Genomic DNA, 18704 nt, shown 5'->3' on the forward strand with positions numbered 1-18704 from the left:
GAAATTAAATCACATTAGTAAAAGACTAGAAATAGAAAAGTGTATCCGTTATTTAAGAAGTTTAAGGAATCAACAAAAAAAAGGGAGGGGCGGGGTGCATTGTAAAATGAAAGGAACGGCTTCTTAAATAATGAATTATATATCTAATAAAATCTGAAGCTGAAAAATTTTTTGGCTGAAGAAGCCATTAAGGCTAAGTTACATAAAATAGTTCATTAAAAATTTCAGCGACCCTAAATCCCGGCAAACCAACCAGTCACCAGGCTAATTGCACATAAAAAAATTTTTTCACAAAAATGCATTTATTTATTTATTGAAAATTTCATAAATCTTGTATATTTAATAAACATTTCAAAAAAATAAAATAAAATAAAGATAATGCATTGGAAATATTTTTATTCCAAGTAACTGTAAAAAGTACCATATAGATAGTTGAAAAACATGCTACATGCACAACGTGTTGCCAAAGCAGAAAGGAGGATTAAGTGATACGGAATGATCCGCTAGTTTAATTCATGTTGATGCAATATCACCTTATACTTTACTTTGTTTCCTGTTAATACAAGGTGTCATTCAGATACTTTGTATATAGGTTTTACAATATCAGCCAAATCTAGCTGGGATTAGTAGCTGTTACTGATACAAATATGATTCCAAATTGGAATTTCACTTCGATTGGCGAAACGAAGATAAGTAGCATCCAGGGCACAATATTATTATTATTATTCCCGCCCTTACTCGTCATGAGTAGATTTCCAAGTGGCGTCCGAGTCACGCTCTCCTTTTCTCGCTTTTCTGCCTATTTTCTTTAAAAATTGACAATAATACTAATGTTTTGTCACAATGGTGCCCCCCTAAGGCTGGTCTCCTGGCATATGTAACCCATCAACACCTTACATCACCTGGTCATTACATCACTGTTCGCTTCTTCGGTAGAGCTATTGCTGGTATTTGGTGGTGGCTTTGGTTTTGATAATGATTGACGGTGGTTAAGAAGAAAGTAAAAGCTTTTTGTTGATAGTGTAAGAGAAAGCGAAAAGGTACATTCATTGACTGTTAAATGGGGTAAGAGACAGTTATAGTTAGGGATGATATATATATGTGTGTGTGAGTAATTTAAAAAACATCACACATGGTCATAGCGGTGTCAAGGTTGAACGGTGAACTGGATTATATATTGACCTAATACTTTGTATCAGACTGATATGGTATCACTCATTTGAAAATAAATAAGTTTAAGCAACTATCAATCATGTCCAAAAGCAGATGTCGAGTAGCAGATTCTTGTATCCATTTGGGTAACTAATACAAAATATCAGGTTGATACAGTATCACCTAGCATAAATGGCAATTCCTCCATCTCCAAAGGGCACCACAGGTATCTATACTCCTTCTGTCATTTCACAAGTAAGAGATCTAAAATAGATAATTTATAAAGACTTGAGAAAATAACAAAAATAACTGACTAAGTACCTGATTTCCTTCTTTAGTCCAAAATATAGAAGGTGGTGGATTTCCAGTAGCACTGCATTCCATTTTAGCAATGCCATTCAATCCAATTCTTTGATCCTTGGGCCTTATCAAGAAATTAGGACGAGCTGAAATATAAATAATAATAATAATAATAGCTTTCTGATAGAAAAAAAAAGTAAAAATTATCCTTGAATTTAAAGGATATATCTTTTAATTTATTAAAATAAAGAAAAAATGAAGTCAATCTGTCTCATCAATAATAGACATTTCCACATTTTTAAGTATCTGTGAAATGGATGCTTTGTACAAACATATTCCAATATATTTACTTAGATATATCAATAAATCTTATGATCTCTTTATCTAATTCCTGGCAAAAATATTATAAAACTAAACAAATGAAAAATGAGTTGATCATATATAAAATAAGTTTGCCCATGCATAAACCTGATTGATTGTTTTTGTTATTCTAGAGAAAATTAAAAGATAATTTTTGGGAACATTCACTGCTTATTTAATCAGTAGTAAATATACTTTAATATATTGAAGTTAAATTAATATATTGCTGGTAATTTGTTAAAATTTAGAAAACAAATTAAAAATGAACATTGGAATTTATATATATATATATAACTTGAAATGAACATAATTATTTACTTACAATGAACAGTAAGAGTAACTTCTGATGTGATAGAACCAACTAAATTTTCAGCTTCACACACATATGTACCTTCGTCTGCAACATTGACATTTCTAACAATCAGGCTACTATCCTCTGACACTTCAGCTCTAAAGTACAAAATAGTTTTAAAAACTGGTCTTATTATAAATTAATTTGCATTCAGTTTCGAAAAATATTTCAATTATTTCTAAAATTTCAAAATAAGCAACCCAGTTTAAAAAGAAGTTCTATGTATTTCAAAACTTTTATTCAAATAATTTCAAAAATTAAATTCACATGTCTTATCAACTTAAAGAAACAAAAAATTCAATGCATTTAAGATAAATTAACCAATAAAATAAAAGCAATGAAAAAATAGTAAGGAAATATAGTAGTATTTCTGTATTTTATAATCTGAAACCAAATTGAATGTGAATGGATATGCATAAAAAATTACTTTATTTTTTTTCACAATTAAATTTACTTTTAGCAACAATTATTATATAAATACTATTATTGTATACACACAAAACAAAAAAGAAAACAAACTAAAGCCATCAAAACATTTAACTTTCTCTAAAGAATTATTTTTATTCAGGGTCAGCCTTTATCCAACTAATCCCAATAGAACCCCGGTTAAGGAGCCATGCATCAGAATGCTGCAAAAAATTTACTTAAACTTATATAAAATGAAATCGAATATTGTGTTACTTTCAAAACGTTAATGTTAGAATATTTTTTCACATCCCCTTTACGGACATTTATTTTATTTTATTTATAAAACTATCAGATTTACAATAGTAGCATGCAGCTGCAAAAAGAGAAAATGCCCGTCGTCTAGACGTTCCTCTCAAGATCCGAGTCCTTCCTGAAAAAAAGGGTAATACCCCTTTTGCCTTACTACGGATCTCAACATGGATGAAAGTCTCAAAAGTCATTGTAACTAGACCTCTCAGAGAAGTTGCATGCTTATAAATTTCTTGCTATATAGTTAAAAAAAAAGGTACATAAAGTTCTAGCAATTCTCTGCAATAGAAAGTTTCTCCTTCTTACATAGCAATTCTTTGCAACAGAAAGTTTCTCCTTCTCACGTAGCAATCCTCTGCTACAGAAAGTTTCTCCTTCTCACATAGCAATCCTCTGCTACAGAAAGTTTCTCCTTCTCACATAGCAATTCTCTGCTACAGAAAGTTTCTCCTTCTCACATACACACATCTTGTAGGAACCCACATTGCTTTATATGTAAGGAGACCCACATGACATAGCCGCTAGCTAGCAACCTCGTCAGTAAGCCACTGGTATAATTGGATTATACCTTCTGATTAAAAAAGGTATAAAAAAGGTTCAAAGTACACTGATTCTAATAAAATTGTTTTTATATCACAGAAGCCTATTAATTCCAATGGATAAATAGTTTGAACCATCACCAAGATAAGGATAACAGATTTTTGGGAAACAAAAACGAATTCTCACTAAAATATGAAAAATGACTTGATGAAAAAGAAAATTGTGATATACATATAAGCGGCTTTTTCACTGCATATTTTCAAAGTGCCTTAAATCATCATTATTACAGAGCAACTTCGACTTTATTTTACAGAAAGTTCATTTTTTTTTCTGTGATTTTTTTTAAAATTTTCTTATCAACACAATGTTAAAATATCATCTGTAATTCGAATTTATTTTGCTTCATTTGAAGTCCAGACAAAAATGTAAATCAGAAGAGGGAAAAAAACAGAATAATAAGTAAGAAATAATTATAAGAAAAGGTTTGGGAACATGATCAAAATATAAAATTACATATATATAATATACGTATGCAAATACGCAGAAATACAGTCTAAATAATACTGGAAAATATAATGTTAATATATGTACAAAATGATGTAAAGGATGATTTGCTCTGAGCCAAGGCAGATAAAGGAGCTGGCCATGATATATTGATCTTTAGTAAATAATTCATAAGTGTACGTCATCGGAAGTGATTTTGATAATTCAAGGATAATTGTAGGATCTGTTTCGATAAAGCGGAACAATGTCTGATATACTTTAGAAATATATATGTTTATCTGTTTTTTTTTAATTTAGTTAATGCAAAAATCTGTCAGAAGCTCATCATGAAATGTCCATGTAATGTTTTCCTAACGGCAAATAAAGTCCCCTGAACCCTCCTTTTTATCTGACTTTGAAAATCGTGTGGTATTTAATAACTGACTTATGAATTTATCAAACACCTTCTCTGAAAAAAACCGCAAGGCTTATAATATTATATTTCGTATTTTTCAGTTAACTCTACACAATAGTCTTCAGACATTATCATTAACGCGAAAAGCTATTTTCCCGTTAGCACGGCAGCCACCTAATATACCTAGTCCGACAAGTATAAAATCCCAATGTCGCAATAAGGTGCCATTCTTGAGGCATTTGACACGTATTTGGGTCGTTTTAAACCGTATATTAAGATAATTACGGTTAAAAACGTAAACTGCATTGCGGAAATTTAAAAACAAAGAATAATATTAAAAATTAACAAAAAATAATTCAAGCAGTCAACAATTAAGATCAAAATAGAAGATTTGAAAGAATTTTGACTGGTTGTTTTATTTATTTTCTGGTGGAAATGGAGCTAATTCAATTAAATCATAATTTTAAAAGCCTAACCTCCCAACAGGCATTTTCCCGTCCTTCTTACGCCATGTAACTGAAGGTGGAGGATCACCATCCACTTTGCAAGGAAACGTGACATCAACATTTGCAAGAACTGTTAGATGCTCAGGCTCTTTTACAAAGAAAGGTTTCACTGAAAAAGAATATAAGCATATTTTCAATCACATGGAAGACATACAAACTTGTTTAAAACAAAATAGAAACGTTTTATAACTGTCTCGAATTAGTTTAGTTGAAAAAATGTCATCCTATGTTATTTTACTGCGAAATACATTTTTTTACTTTTCATTTCAACAATCACAGGCCCATATATATATATATATATATATATATATATATATATATATATATATATATATATATATATATATATATATATAAAAATTAATATTAGTTTTTTTTCTAATATATATAGTCCTTCCTCTAGATTAATGCCTCTTTTCATGTGTGTCTATGTCTGTGTCCAAGAAAAAAGATTTTAGTTACTGTTAGAAATAAAATAACTGTTACATAACCATGCATGTTATCTTAATGTATTAAAAAGAAATTTATATATTTCAATTAATTAAGTTTTAAACGCCAGATGAACGCATGAATGAAACTGAATTATGAAACTCTGTATAATGAAAAATAAAACTTGTGGGGTCGTTAAGGGGTTCTTCAAAATTTCCAAATTAGTGTAACAATTATTTATTTACAGGTTACGTTACACACAAACAATTTACATACAGATTTTTGGAATAATTTTAAGATACATGTAAGAGCAAGGATCAAAGCACACAGTACGTGCCATCGCCTGACCTGAATTGAGTCATTGTACTACAAGGTATGCATCAGAGGGAACAGTCTCTGGCGTTATTACAGTCAGTTATGGTTTGTGTTACAAGAGCAGCTACAAACTGTTAAAAACTACTCATTCCTGAAGCTACTACATTCTTCTCGCAGTCTGAGTAGCAGAGACACACGGGTTATGTTATCTATTTAAGCTTTGGTTACTTGCTTACAGGTACTATTAATCTGAGTTGTAACTCACCCACCTCAATCTTTGAGACAATCATATCTCAAACAAAGGTTACGAATGCTTAATTATTTTTTTTTTTTCTAATCTCTTTTATCACAATTACGGAAGGATTAATTTTTACCATGAACAGCCATGTGGACTGGCACAGATTCTCGCATCCCAGCCATGTTTTCAGCAACGCATGTGTATCGTCCTTCATCGCTTTGACGCACTTCTGATATCACTAAATTTCCAGGAGGTACAATCCGGATTCTTCCCTTGCCGGTATTCACCACTTCGCCATCCTTACGCCAGCGTACTGTGGGCTCCGGATGACCTTTGGGTGGAGTGCATTCCAAAGTGGAACTCTCGCCTACTGCTGCCGAAACAAACTTGGGGACAACCCGGAAATCTTCTCGAAGAACTGGAGAAGAAATGACATTTTATTAACGTGACAATCAATAATATGAATTAAAATCAGAAAACAATAATTATCTGATTCAAGAGGTCTACAAAGTTTTAAACAGTGCCATCTGGTTTAGAAACCAAATGTATAGTGAACCACTTCCTCCTCGACGCGCTGAAGTTTTTACAGAAAAGAACATATGTTCCTTTTAAAGGAGGTTTTATGGACCGAAAACGAAATTTTTGAAAAATAATACATCTATTATTAAATATATTTCACACACACACACAAAATTTTTAATGCATTACTTGAAGAAGATTTTACGCTCACGCCATACTTCTGCAAACTGCGGAATATATTTACATTCAAGATTTTGTCGCGATGCACCAAAGTTTGACTTGTGACCCATAGTTTGTGAGACTCTGATCTAATATATAGAAATCATTTCCAACAAAAGTTTCTGTAATGAGAGAATCATCGCAATAATTCGAAGTCATTTGGAATGTCTATCTTCATATTTCCATTTAATCCAGATGTAAAAAAAAAAGTTTTTGACACAGCATCTACAATAAATCTAAAAATGGAACTAAACTGTATATAGCCCCCTTCAAATGTTTGGGGTGAGGACATTTTTCATTCCTGATTGGTAGAACAGTAGCAGTGTATGTGTATTTCTGAAATTGTAGTACAATGGCTTGGGGCGCCTTGAATTACAACAATTAAATTTTTGAGGGTGGCAGAGAATTTTCCTCATCTTTGAAAGAGAAACTCCTGCGTTCCAGAATTGTAAGGTACCTAATGACACGAATGACCTATAGAATGAAATGATATATAAAGTATTCATATGATAGTCAAAACTTTGAGTACCGAAAAACTTCGAAATGAATATAGTATGTACATTGCATTATAAGTTTATATTATAAATATGCAAACTCTGAATATCTATTCCGAATTTATTATGCACATCTCCCTGTGCGTTAGTAAATCGATTCCCCGAACTGTCCTTCTATTTTTTTATCATCATCATATTGCTTTTATTTACTTCCAAGCTTGCTCTCAAAAATAGTGTAGTTGTTAATAATTATACATATTGGATTGGGCTTTGTGCAGCAGAGATGATAGGTCAAGGGATACGCAAATAAAGAAAGATTGAAACACGCTGGATCCGTGCAATTGAAAGCGCATTATCAGGCGAGGAAAAAGAATACTAATAAATTTCGAAAGTAGATAGAGAGAGTGCTTTTAGTTCGATCACGCGTGAAATAAAATATTCTGAGCCTTATTCTCTTTCGCGTCATCGCATCTGATAAGAAAACCTTATTCATTACACTACTCACCCCCAGTTATAAACAAAACACACACAAACACACAAAAAGAGCATTTCAGAATACACTATCTGTTTCCCTTAAAAAAAAAAAAGGATGGCCTGTTGAAAAACTATGGGTGCAAGAATTTTTAGTGACTATTTACGATTTCTCATTGGGAAAGTTGGCGACTCGACAAATTTCATTTGCTGGCGATCACTTCCAACATTTCAAGAGTTGATAAGCTTCAGGGATAGTAGCAGTTTTATGGATTTTTTCGCGACTTGACGGCGCTTCTTAAAAAGAACAGTTTTCCCTGTATCGGTGGGTAAACAGACTCGTAAAAGTTTTGTTTTGCTAACATGTTAACAGACAGCACTGAAAATAGGTCACAATTGAACAAGGATAAGTTCCTATTAAATCTTTTTCTTTAAAGTTTAAATTACAAACGTCCATGATTAAAAAGAAACAAGAGAAGTCAATTAGCAATGCCTCATTAATTCTTTTCATTGCGATGTTTCTTCGGATGGTCCCATTTTCCCTCTTCTGTATTTTGTAGGGACGCCAAACTGCAAGAAATAAAAATTTCATTTATAAATTAATTTAAAATTAGATGCCCCAGATTAGCCGGGATAATTCCAAATTTCGACCTTTTATACAATTTTTATCCCGATTTGAATAAAAAGACCAGATAATAACAAAAATGAACTATTTATTTAATTTGGGGGGGGGGTCTTTAATATTTCCCTATGTAGCATCGATAGTATGTATGCCGATAACACATTCCCAAATTGATGTTCAGAAAATCTGATCATTTTCGTTGATTAGTTGATTGATAACACTTCTATGTGAATTCAATTTTGAAAAGCTGTTTGACAATTTTCTTCTGCATATTTAGTACAGATGGTTAAACTCCGGTGATTGTTGTTCATAAGAAGAAATAATGTGATAGAAAAATTGTAATTAAAACTTTTACGATGTCATAGTTTTTCGCCTTAATTCATAGTAGGATTGTAGACCAGAATTGGAATAGCTCTAGCATATAATTATTTGGGAACTAAAACCGGAAGACACTTATTCTATTTAATTTTAAGTTAGTTAAATTTAATGCCAATTTTGTCCATAATGCATTTTTCTAATATAAGTTTTTCAGAAACAGATCAGTTTCATAGTCAGATAGCAACATTTAGAGCAAATAAATACAAAATATTTCAATATTCATTTCATATCGAAATTCCTCAAAATACTAGCATATGAAATTTACAAAAATGAAAAGCTATAGAGGAATGGAAAAAAAATGTCATCAAGAAGAATGAAGCAAAGAGATTTTCATATTTTCCCCCCATTTTGATCCAGTTTTTTTTTTTTTTTTTTCCCGTTCCTTTTTTTCAAATATCCAATTTTGTAAAAAAAAGAAGAAAAAAAAAAGAAACAGCAAACAAATGCGAATCATCAACTGATTGTCCGTTCATGCATTAGTAAGCATATCATACTGTTTAACAGATGAAGATTTAATATAATGCTTAGATTAGCTTTGATAAATTTTTTTAAAATACCATTGATGCTGCTGATGGTGAACTGGAGTACTTGATAAGTATAAATATTTTCAAAGTCTCTTTGTGACAACCACTGGTTGTTAAACATTGTTAAACTTAACTTCAAGTCTATCTATTAAACAGCTTTCTCATTTTCTATGCATTTAAATTGCTAGAATAATAACTTTACAAATAAAAAGTCATGTAAAAGAAGTAATAAATTTTAATATGGCTTTTGTTTATATCATTACAGCCGTAATAAACGACAAATCATGTTAATATTAAAAATAAAGGTACCGGTGCAATATTATACTCAAATAAATAGCCCTTATTGTGGTCTTGTTATATTTAAAGATAAATAATTTTGTGAACAAAATTTAATTTCAAGCAGAAACGGAAGATGCCATGAGTAATATTTAAAACAAAAGTTGTAAAATTTCATGGGACATTTTTTATATCCATAGCCACATAGAAATACATGTAATTTTAGGTAATACACTGGTGTAATAATAAAATATTATCAACTTCAGTTACCACTGATTATACAGATATGCACTTACTTTTCAAAACTGAAAAGAGAATTTTAAATTTTTGAAACAAGAAATATTATACAAAATTCTGCAAAAAATTGTAACTATTATTTCAATAGCTCCAACGAGCCGAAATTATAATCAGAAACATTAATTTGGCATTCTAGTTTCCTGTTCAGGTTATGTTACAGAAAGATATCTTATATCCCAATGTTGAATATTCACCTTCCGCATATTTCCTTATCGCTCATGGTGTTAAATACTGGTCATAAGCAACTCAAGACACTCGATCCTGCAAACGTTGCGCTAAATGCCCGAAATAGCCCTCTTCTCCTCATCCTGACACACTGTAACAGCTGGTAGACACGTTCATTTTATGGAGCGACATCAGCTTCAGAGCAGTCTTTAATAAATAAGAGCCCAGCAGAACAACGCGCGCGATGAAGGAATTGTGTGCGAGGCATTTTCAAGGAGCGCCCTCAAGAAAGGGGGTGGGCCAAGGGGTCACATTCCGCCAACAACAGATTTAGGGAGTTTTAGAGAGCTGTATCAACAGTACTCAGGGGTGTCGTGACTTATTCACGGATAAGGGTTATCTCTGCTTCCTTGAGGGGGCACTTCTTTGGGGTCTTCTTTTACCCTGGAGAGGGCGGTAGTCGATTTCAGAAGGTGCCAACAGAAATACCCAGACAGCTATGGATAAAAGTTTCCAGGGAGTTTTAATAAATAAAAAGCTTTCTTGAAGGATTTATTTCGTAAACTAATGCCTAACAATCTCAAGACAGATAACATACTTTTGCTATCCAACTTGGGAAAGATCACTGGTTAAATATAATATCCATGCCTTTTTTAAAATTTGAAATTTACCTGATAAGTGATTAATGTAAAACAAGAGAAAAAAGAACATAATGAATCATTAAATTTTAATTAGCAGATTTAATAATGATCCCAAGAAATTGCATTTAAAAAATGAATAAATTTTATTTTACAGATAAAAAAAATATTATCACACATTTTCGCTATTTAAATTATGAATATCCCAAAATTATTTCACAATATAACATAGAATAATGAAGAATATCAATACATTTGGTTTTATGGTACAAGGACCAGATTTGATCATTCTACGCCAAACAATTGTTAGTCATGGTTTCCGTGTTAAAAATTAAAGCATTCTTAAAAAGATACAACTAAATCTGATGTAAAATTGAATATCTTTTAAAAAGGTAACAATATTTGAATTAAAGTTATCATCTAAAATGTCATTTAAGTTAAAAACAGTAGATCACTAATACATTCGAATTATAACGATTAGAAAACAACAAAATAACAAATAGGAAATTAATACTTCATTAAAGGCATTAAAAATACCACAACTAATTATTAAGACAACTAATTCATCACACCGCACTAATTTAAGAAAAACAGTTTCAGGATTTCATGATTAAAGATGTTCAGTTATACAATATCCCGTCATGAAAATTCTTCAGATGAAATGGAAAAAATTTAAAAATAATTAGATGAATATCAACGTTTGCAATGTAAGCGAAATTATTGTTCGTGAAGCATTAGTATTAAATAGTTCCTTGATTTTAATGTAGTTGTGTTTTTCTTCACATGCTTGTATACTTTAAAGAGTATTTCGAAAAGGAAATTAAACAAAAGTAAAAAAAAAAAAAAAAAAGGGATCGAAAGGGGGGGGGAGAAATCACAATTAAACAAAATAGCAGTTAATTCTAAAGACACCAGAAATTTATTATTCAGTTTTATCTATTTATCAGTACAGAATAAACATTTTTTATCTGAAATCATATTACTGTATTTTGGAATATTATCATTCTTTATGTTACAACACTACAACATCTGAGCAAAAAGGAAAGAAAAGACAAAAATTGGTGTGAAAAGAGAATTTCAAGATGGATTTATGAAAATAATGAGACAAAATTATCTATCATCTCAAATGCTTTAACAGCTCAGTAGAATTTCAATGATTCATTTTTAAACAGAAGATAAGTGACCCAAGTAAGAAACAAATTTGTAACATAACAAATTTATAGTCCGAAATGTGAAAGAATGAAAGAATTTATTATTACTCAACAGACATCATGGGAACAAATATAACCAAGAATAATTTTAAATATAAAGAACGTGCAGTAATTTTAAAAAGAAAAAAAAAATCTCTCTCTCTCTCTTTTTTTTTTTTTTTTTTTTTGTCTCTGATGAAGATCAATGTGCAACGAACTTGAAAACAAATGAATTTCACAACATTTCGGAGTAAAATGTATGCACTTTAGTGAGCTCTAAGCGATAAAATGCTGAAAATATTCAGCAAATAAAAATAATGGATTACTCCAGTTTAACATATATTTATATTCCTTATGACGGATGATGCGATGTCAGAGAAAATGAATCGTTTTCATCTTTGCTATTTCACTTCTTTTTAATCGCTCTTGGGCAATGAAATCGCATCATGCGTTATCTGTCAGGGCCTCTCAACTGGCTAGAATAATAAAAAGAATAAGTTATTAAAACGCATCGACATTCACATCACGTTCGGGATCTTCGGGGGATGTTATACTAGGTTATGGATGCACTAAGGTTCGTAATAATTTCTGTGAAGACGATTTTACCACAAAATATAGGACTGTGTCAAAAATAAATCTAATCTAAATGTGTATGGTGGAATTATTTTCACCATCAAGGAGCAATATTTGAGATAAAAAAAGATTTCGATCGCGTGTTTTGGGTGATGGCTTTAAAACTGCGAGGAAACTTATCATGAAGAATAGCAAGATATGCTATGCGAATTTCCCACATAAAACTTTATGAATTGAAGAAGCAAGAGACCTTCTGTTTACTTATCTCAGAACTGCATTTTGCATTACTTTTCTTTTATAAAATAAGAATGACAGTGTGATTGAGAATTTAATAGCACTACCATTAAAAAAATATATATCATAGTTTATCTAATTAATGTTAGATTTTATTATTAAAATATGAAAATTAAATAATGACACAAAAAAATAATAACCTATATGGTGATACTGATGAAAACAAGAGCAAATGAATTATTTTTATCTTAATTAAGAATAAATTACAAGTTATGTTCAAAATATTTAATAAAATGGTATGTGTATCACAAAGTATTGCGGACAGAAATACAAAAAAACAAAGATTTCTTCACAGTCAAAGAATGATACAAAAGTTCTTCAAGTATGTAAGTATGCCTCTTTCTCTCACTGAATATAAAGTAGTAAAATATTGAAATGGCTAAACATTAAAAAAAAAAAAAATTCAAATTCCAAAAAAAATCAACAAAGTTGGTGCTAAATACCTTTTGCTGCTATACAAGAATATGAAATTGTTTCAAAAACTTTAAAATGGCAAGAAAATATCATTTCATTGATGTAAAATGAAAATGTCACTTCATTCAAGAGGATGTCATTTTTAGTAAACAAGTTTATGATACTCCCTCCTTCATATGACTTCATTAACTCTGGACAAGTGCTGACCACAATAGCAGATTACATTACCTAAACAATATCTCAATCAGTCTTAAGTCTGACATCAAGAATACACACGTATGTAGACTACTGAGATAACAAACATTCAGAGCATAGATTGGTTCATTTGCTTCTGACACTTTTTTTAACCACCTTCTCCACATGTGTGTTGCTTGTCATCAGATTGTCGGTTAAATTATGAGGATCATGTGAATTCTTAAAATAGTAAAAGACCAGTCCAATTCAAACGCAGCTTAAGTAACAAACGCACCAGCATTCCTACACAAAAGCGGTAACATGCTAATAGCATGTTACCGCTTATTACTGATAAATTGTTACCCAGTTCGATTTTAGACGTTTCCAGATAAATTTAATCATGTCAGCGCAAAATATAAGAACAAATACTTCGTATTTCCAAAATAATTCGAAAATCAATTCGACCGGGTGAGTAAAAAATTACAAATTAATTCAACGAATTCCAAACAAAAAGCATTTAACAATCTATCCAAAGTCTAACACCTAACAAAATCAGTAAGCAATTTTGAAACAAAAGAAATTGCAGATCTTTCAAAGATAAATACAATTACATGGCGTTAAACAATAGCTTTAATTACTGCTGGTCGTAATCGGTTCGTTAAAAATTCCATCTTATTAACGGCAACACAGAAATTTTAATGGCTGATTTTTCTCATTAGTGCTTGCCCTTGAAATATAATGATCCTTTCAATAGTAAGTAAGTGCGATCCGCAGATGATAATCTAAAAGAGGAGACGTTAAAAACAGAAGACAGTGATTTCAGAGACCTAATTATAATTTCTTTTTATCTCCAAGACATCAGCCGATCATCCTGACGTCCGATCATGTATACATAAATGGAAAAAAAAGAGGGGAAAGAGATACATTCTAATTTTGCAGGCTGCGTTTATGTCGTCTATATGTCTGTCAAATGTCTTGAGAAGAAGATGATATTCTGATATATAATGAAACAAAACTCCTCTTTTTGTCTTAATTAAAATCTACTAGAAGAACAATTTATTTAAATCAGATTTAAAAAAACAAACTTAGTGGTATATAATTATTTTTCGAACTTCTATATTCTTCAGCGTGTGTTACAATTTCAAAAATACAGACCAATTGGAATGTGTATCTTTTCTATCCTTCTAGCGAAGGCTCAGAGTGGACTTAGAGATGTTACGGAGATTTTTTCTGCTCACTAGCCATGAAAATTCTTCTATCTATCAAACATCCCCCCCCCCCAAATGATAATGTCTGTCGTTGTGAACTACATATAAAGGTACAGTTACCCTTTCATTTGCGGATGCAGCATATGCAAAGATATAAGAACTAAATATTTTCTAACGAATTATGGCACTCTTGGGATTATGAATTCAATTAAGACATATTACTGCCAGACAAGGAATAATTATTGTGATTAAGAAACTGGTGGAATTTTCATTTGAAGGTTAATGTCTTTGGGGGGAGGATGTTAAGCAAATAGCTTTCAAATTTTGTTTTATCGCATATCTTATACAGAGTTGATTACGCAATGGTTTATTGTTAGCATGTAACATTATAGTAGGTATTCAGTTGTATTGAACTACTGTTTATATTAATGCATTTGATTATGTTCTTACTTATTTTTGTTATATAAATTTATAATAAATTTTAATTAAATTTCAAGTGGATTTATTGTACGTATAAACATTTGTGAAACACAGGATTATTTATTTGGACGGGTTTATTGTATTATTTATACTATCTACTTGGATTTATATTACCTATATATTATCTACTTGTATTTATATTCAGTGTACTTGATTATTATTTGCATTTGTATTGATCTCTGTATGCTTTACGAAACGGCAGTAAAGTTTGATGCTCACCTTTCTAATTCCCTACTTCAAATTTTCAAGTTACGAAGTAGAACAGATTCATCAGCTAAATAAATTAACATCAAGATTTCGGTCATGCTCGTAGCGAAATTTTGCGGTGTTTTAAATGCCTCCATGGTATCTAAAATACTTATTCTTAATTGCACGTTATTAGCTGCTTTCACTGTATTTCCTTCTTTGTACATATCGGAGCAGTCAACATAAATAACCTGGATATATAATACTCATTAGATGTCGATTGTTGCTCACTGCATGGTGCATTTAGTCAGAAATGTATAAGATGAAAGTCCCATTATATCTCAGTTAAGTGTTAAAACTATGGGTCTTGATTTTAAGTAGCGTTGAGTAAACATTGACAAAGGCTTCAGCGAAATGTTTCACAATAAGTAAATAAAATAATTCAGAGTATAATTTTGATTCAAATATTTCATAAATATTTTATAAATGAAAATATTCACGTTAATTTCTTTTTGATTATAACTAAACAGTGCTCCACTTTATTATTTTTCCTGCTTGGATATATTATTGCGTGAGAAAAAAAAGACTATTTTATTGTAAAATAATAAGTGGGGATCCACTTTCAAAATCTAATCGGAATTAGCTAGAGAAATTCTTTTGAAATAAAGAAAAAAAATTTATATACAAAAACCAGAATATGAAACAGACTAACAAGAATTGGGCACAAGGAGAAATTGTGGCGGAACCAATTAAATGTTTTTTGAAATCTTCTTATAACTATTTATAAACGCTAATTTTTTAAAAAAAAGAAAATTCTGAATATATTAGAAAGCGAAATGCTATGAAAAGATGCAGTTTTAACTCTGGTATGTTAATTTTATCCTTCTACAACGTGGAATACATTTGATTATTACTCTATGAATAATCCATTTAATTAAACAAGAAATATATCCATTTATTAATATACTACAAATGTTGCATGAAATGGTTTTCATATATCAATCTGAGTGCCCATTTAGTATAACGATTTTTCAAAAATACCAAGAGATCAAAAATGATATTTACAGTTATAAAACAATTGGTAGGGCATAGTAATAATGGACTGGCTTATTTTAAAAAGTAAACATACTAAATATATTTAAAACAAATTTAAGTATTATTAAAACAAAACCAAGTTTGCAATAAATATAATTAAATGCTATACTGTTATTCCACAAGTGTAGTAAATTCAAAAATTGATTTTCACCTTTTGTTGGTAAGAATAAATGTCATAAACATAGAAAATGCAATTAGATAAAGTGTTAAAAAATAATTGTACTGGCATTGAAGGAAGATAAAAACACAAATACGTTATCACAGAGTGACAAAATAAAGATAATTGTAATATTAGGAGTCAAATAAATGAGAGCGGATTTTTGAAATATTAAAGGAAACTGGCTCTTATTAAGTTGTAAATTTAAAGCATTAAATTTTAAAAGGTACTGGCTTAAAAAAAAGGACAATGAAAAAAAAGTATGTAAATTTCTATAAAAAGGTTATATACTAGGAAAAATCAATAGCAAAAAAAAAAAAAAAAAAAAAAAAATGCAAATAAAATAATTATTGGAATTTGTATTTATATTGTTGAATCTATTAAACAATAAATCATTCTCTTTTTCGGGCACAGGAAAACAACTTTTCTAATTGTAAAGGCCTCAATTAGAAGAGTTGTATTCTTTTGAGTATTTTTTTCCCCAAGACAAAATTAAGATGTTTAATAAGGCATATTACAACATTTCGCTAAAATAAAAAAAAAATAAAAAAAAATCAGAGCAAAAGGATATAGGGAGTACAGAATGAAGAAACAAAATCAAACTGATTCCTTATACAAAAGACTGGATGGAAACAAGGAGTTAGAATGTGAATCTCTCACGAACGTCCAATTTCATCCACAGCACTTTTAAAATTACCATCTGGACTAGAGATAGCAAATAATACATGGACAGAACTTGTCCTTATCTGCCAGAAGATCAATAGATATAGCATGAAGCAATAGTAATAGTATTAGTAATAGTAATACTATTACTAATACTATTGTAAGAAGGATAAAAATACTATATGTAAGAAGGATAAAATTAACATTCCAGAGTTAAAACTGCATCTTTTCATAGCATTTCGCTTTCTAATATATTCAGAATTTTTTTTTAAAAAAAAATTAGCGTTTATAAATAGTATTACTATTGCTAATACTATTACTAATTACAATAGTAATAGTTTATCTGGAAGCAATAGTATTAGTTTATCTGGAGAAAGAGTCATAAGTTAAGATTTCGAGGTTTCCATTATTCAAACAGGATGTTAACAACATGTTTACCTTATATACAAAAAGTATACAGTTTCATATACAAATAAAAATGAAGTATTTGAATCATAATTCCTTTGATAATTCAGAGAAGTAACATTAAAAATGCGTAATTGCAACGAAATAGAGTTTAATTATAACATTCCAGAAGAAAAAAAAGTATTACAATTTTTTAATTTCTAAGTCTAAATAAATTTTAAAATATTGTTTTAAGTTTAAATTTATGTTAGATGTTCTTTCAATACTACATACGCAAGATAAAAGTATTCTCAACAATGGCTAAAATCACTTTAACTCATCACGGTGTTATCGCTGAAGAGCTTATTTCCAGTAAAGTTTCTCCATTCTAATTAGTACACTTCTCAGGAGCATAACGATGAGTTTCCAACAAGAGCTCAACGATCTTACATGCAGATAAATTTTTAAAAATCCATCCAAACGAATTAGGAGTGGAAAGTGTAACACCCATCCTCTTATCAACCAAAACATCACCAAATCCTCTGACACCTGATCGTGTACAGATAAGAAACGCGAGGTTTTTAACAATTTACAATTTCATTTCCGTCGCAAACAAATCCAATGGATTGAAAACTCGTATATTTCTAATTGCTCTCCAAAATACCCTAGATTTTTATCATCTGCTCCAGTCAATTAGGGAGAGAGCTAATGCATAGCAATTGACTACTAGTACGTGCCATAATTAACAGCTTCCACGATAGTTATCAGGGAGCCCCTGTGTGAAAGCCCCCTCTCCTCCTCCCTCCGTTTAATCACCGACAGGGTGGGGGTCAGAAACAGGCTCATTATCCCCTCCCTACTCCGTGGAGATAGGTGGGGTGCTCTCTCCGCACCCCAGCTGACGCAATGGGGTTGCTGTAAATACAAATGAGCCTATCATCTGGAGGGGGAAGCAGTAAATACCTTAGAAGTGAGGATTTGTATATACAAAAGGATGCAGCACTGATATTTGGAGATTAATTGTGGGCGAAAAATTCATGAATTACTCATGTTGATAAAAATTATGTTCCTTCATAAAAATTATGTTCCATATGAAAGAACTATTCACATACCAAAGGACTACATCTCAGATTGCCATGTAATGTGTTTCACGCCTTATTACATTGAGTTTCATTAAAAGTGAAAGAAAATGAAGATATTAATTTATGAACGTTTTTTTTAAAAAAATGGACCATTTGATATATACAATTTCAATCGCATTAGCATAACATTTTAATTATATTTTTTTTTATATCTTTTGATAATTTTTTTTTTTTAAAGTTTGAAAAAAAAGTTTAAAATACAATTTCGATTACTTAAGGCATAGAACTTTTTTTTTTTTTGAATTTTAAAAACTTACAAGCATAATTTCGATTTTATAAGACAAAAATCATACTTTTTTAGATTTATTTTAGAATTCAAATATCCATGAAAACA

The 18704-nt window shown here is 30.4% G+C and overlaps 1 protein-coding gene across 7 annotated transcripts in view; it reads right to left on the reverse strand.

The window, feature by feature from the left end:
• LOC129959553 (roundabout homolog 1-like) overlaps positions 1-18704 on the reverse strand; it is a 142058-nt gene that overhangs the window by 16523 nt on the left and 106831 nt on the right. For all 7 annotated transcript variants that reach the window (XM_056072480.1, XM_056072478.1, XM_056072477.1 and 4 more), the window contains exons 3-6: positions 5944-6225; positions 4796-4934; positions 2135-2262; positions 1474-1598 (exon numbers count right to left, since the gene is read on the reverse strand). In XM_056072480.1, coding sequence (XP_055928455.1) covers positions 1474-1598; positions 2135-2262; positions 4796-4934; positions 5944-6225 — 674 coding nt within the window. The remainder of the gene's footprint in view (positions 1-1473; positions 1599-2134; positions 2263-4795; positions 4935-5943; positions 6226-18704) is intronic.

The sequence above is a fragment of the Argiope bruennichi genome, chromosome 2 (genome assembly GCF_947563725.1).
Source record: "Argiope bruennichi chromosome 2, qqArgBrue1.1, whole genome shotgun sequence".
Taxonomy (NCBI): Eukaryota; Metazoa; Arthropoda; class Arachnida; order Araneae; family Araneidae; genus Argiope; species Argiope bruennichi.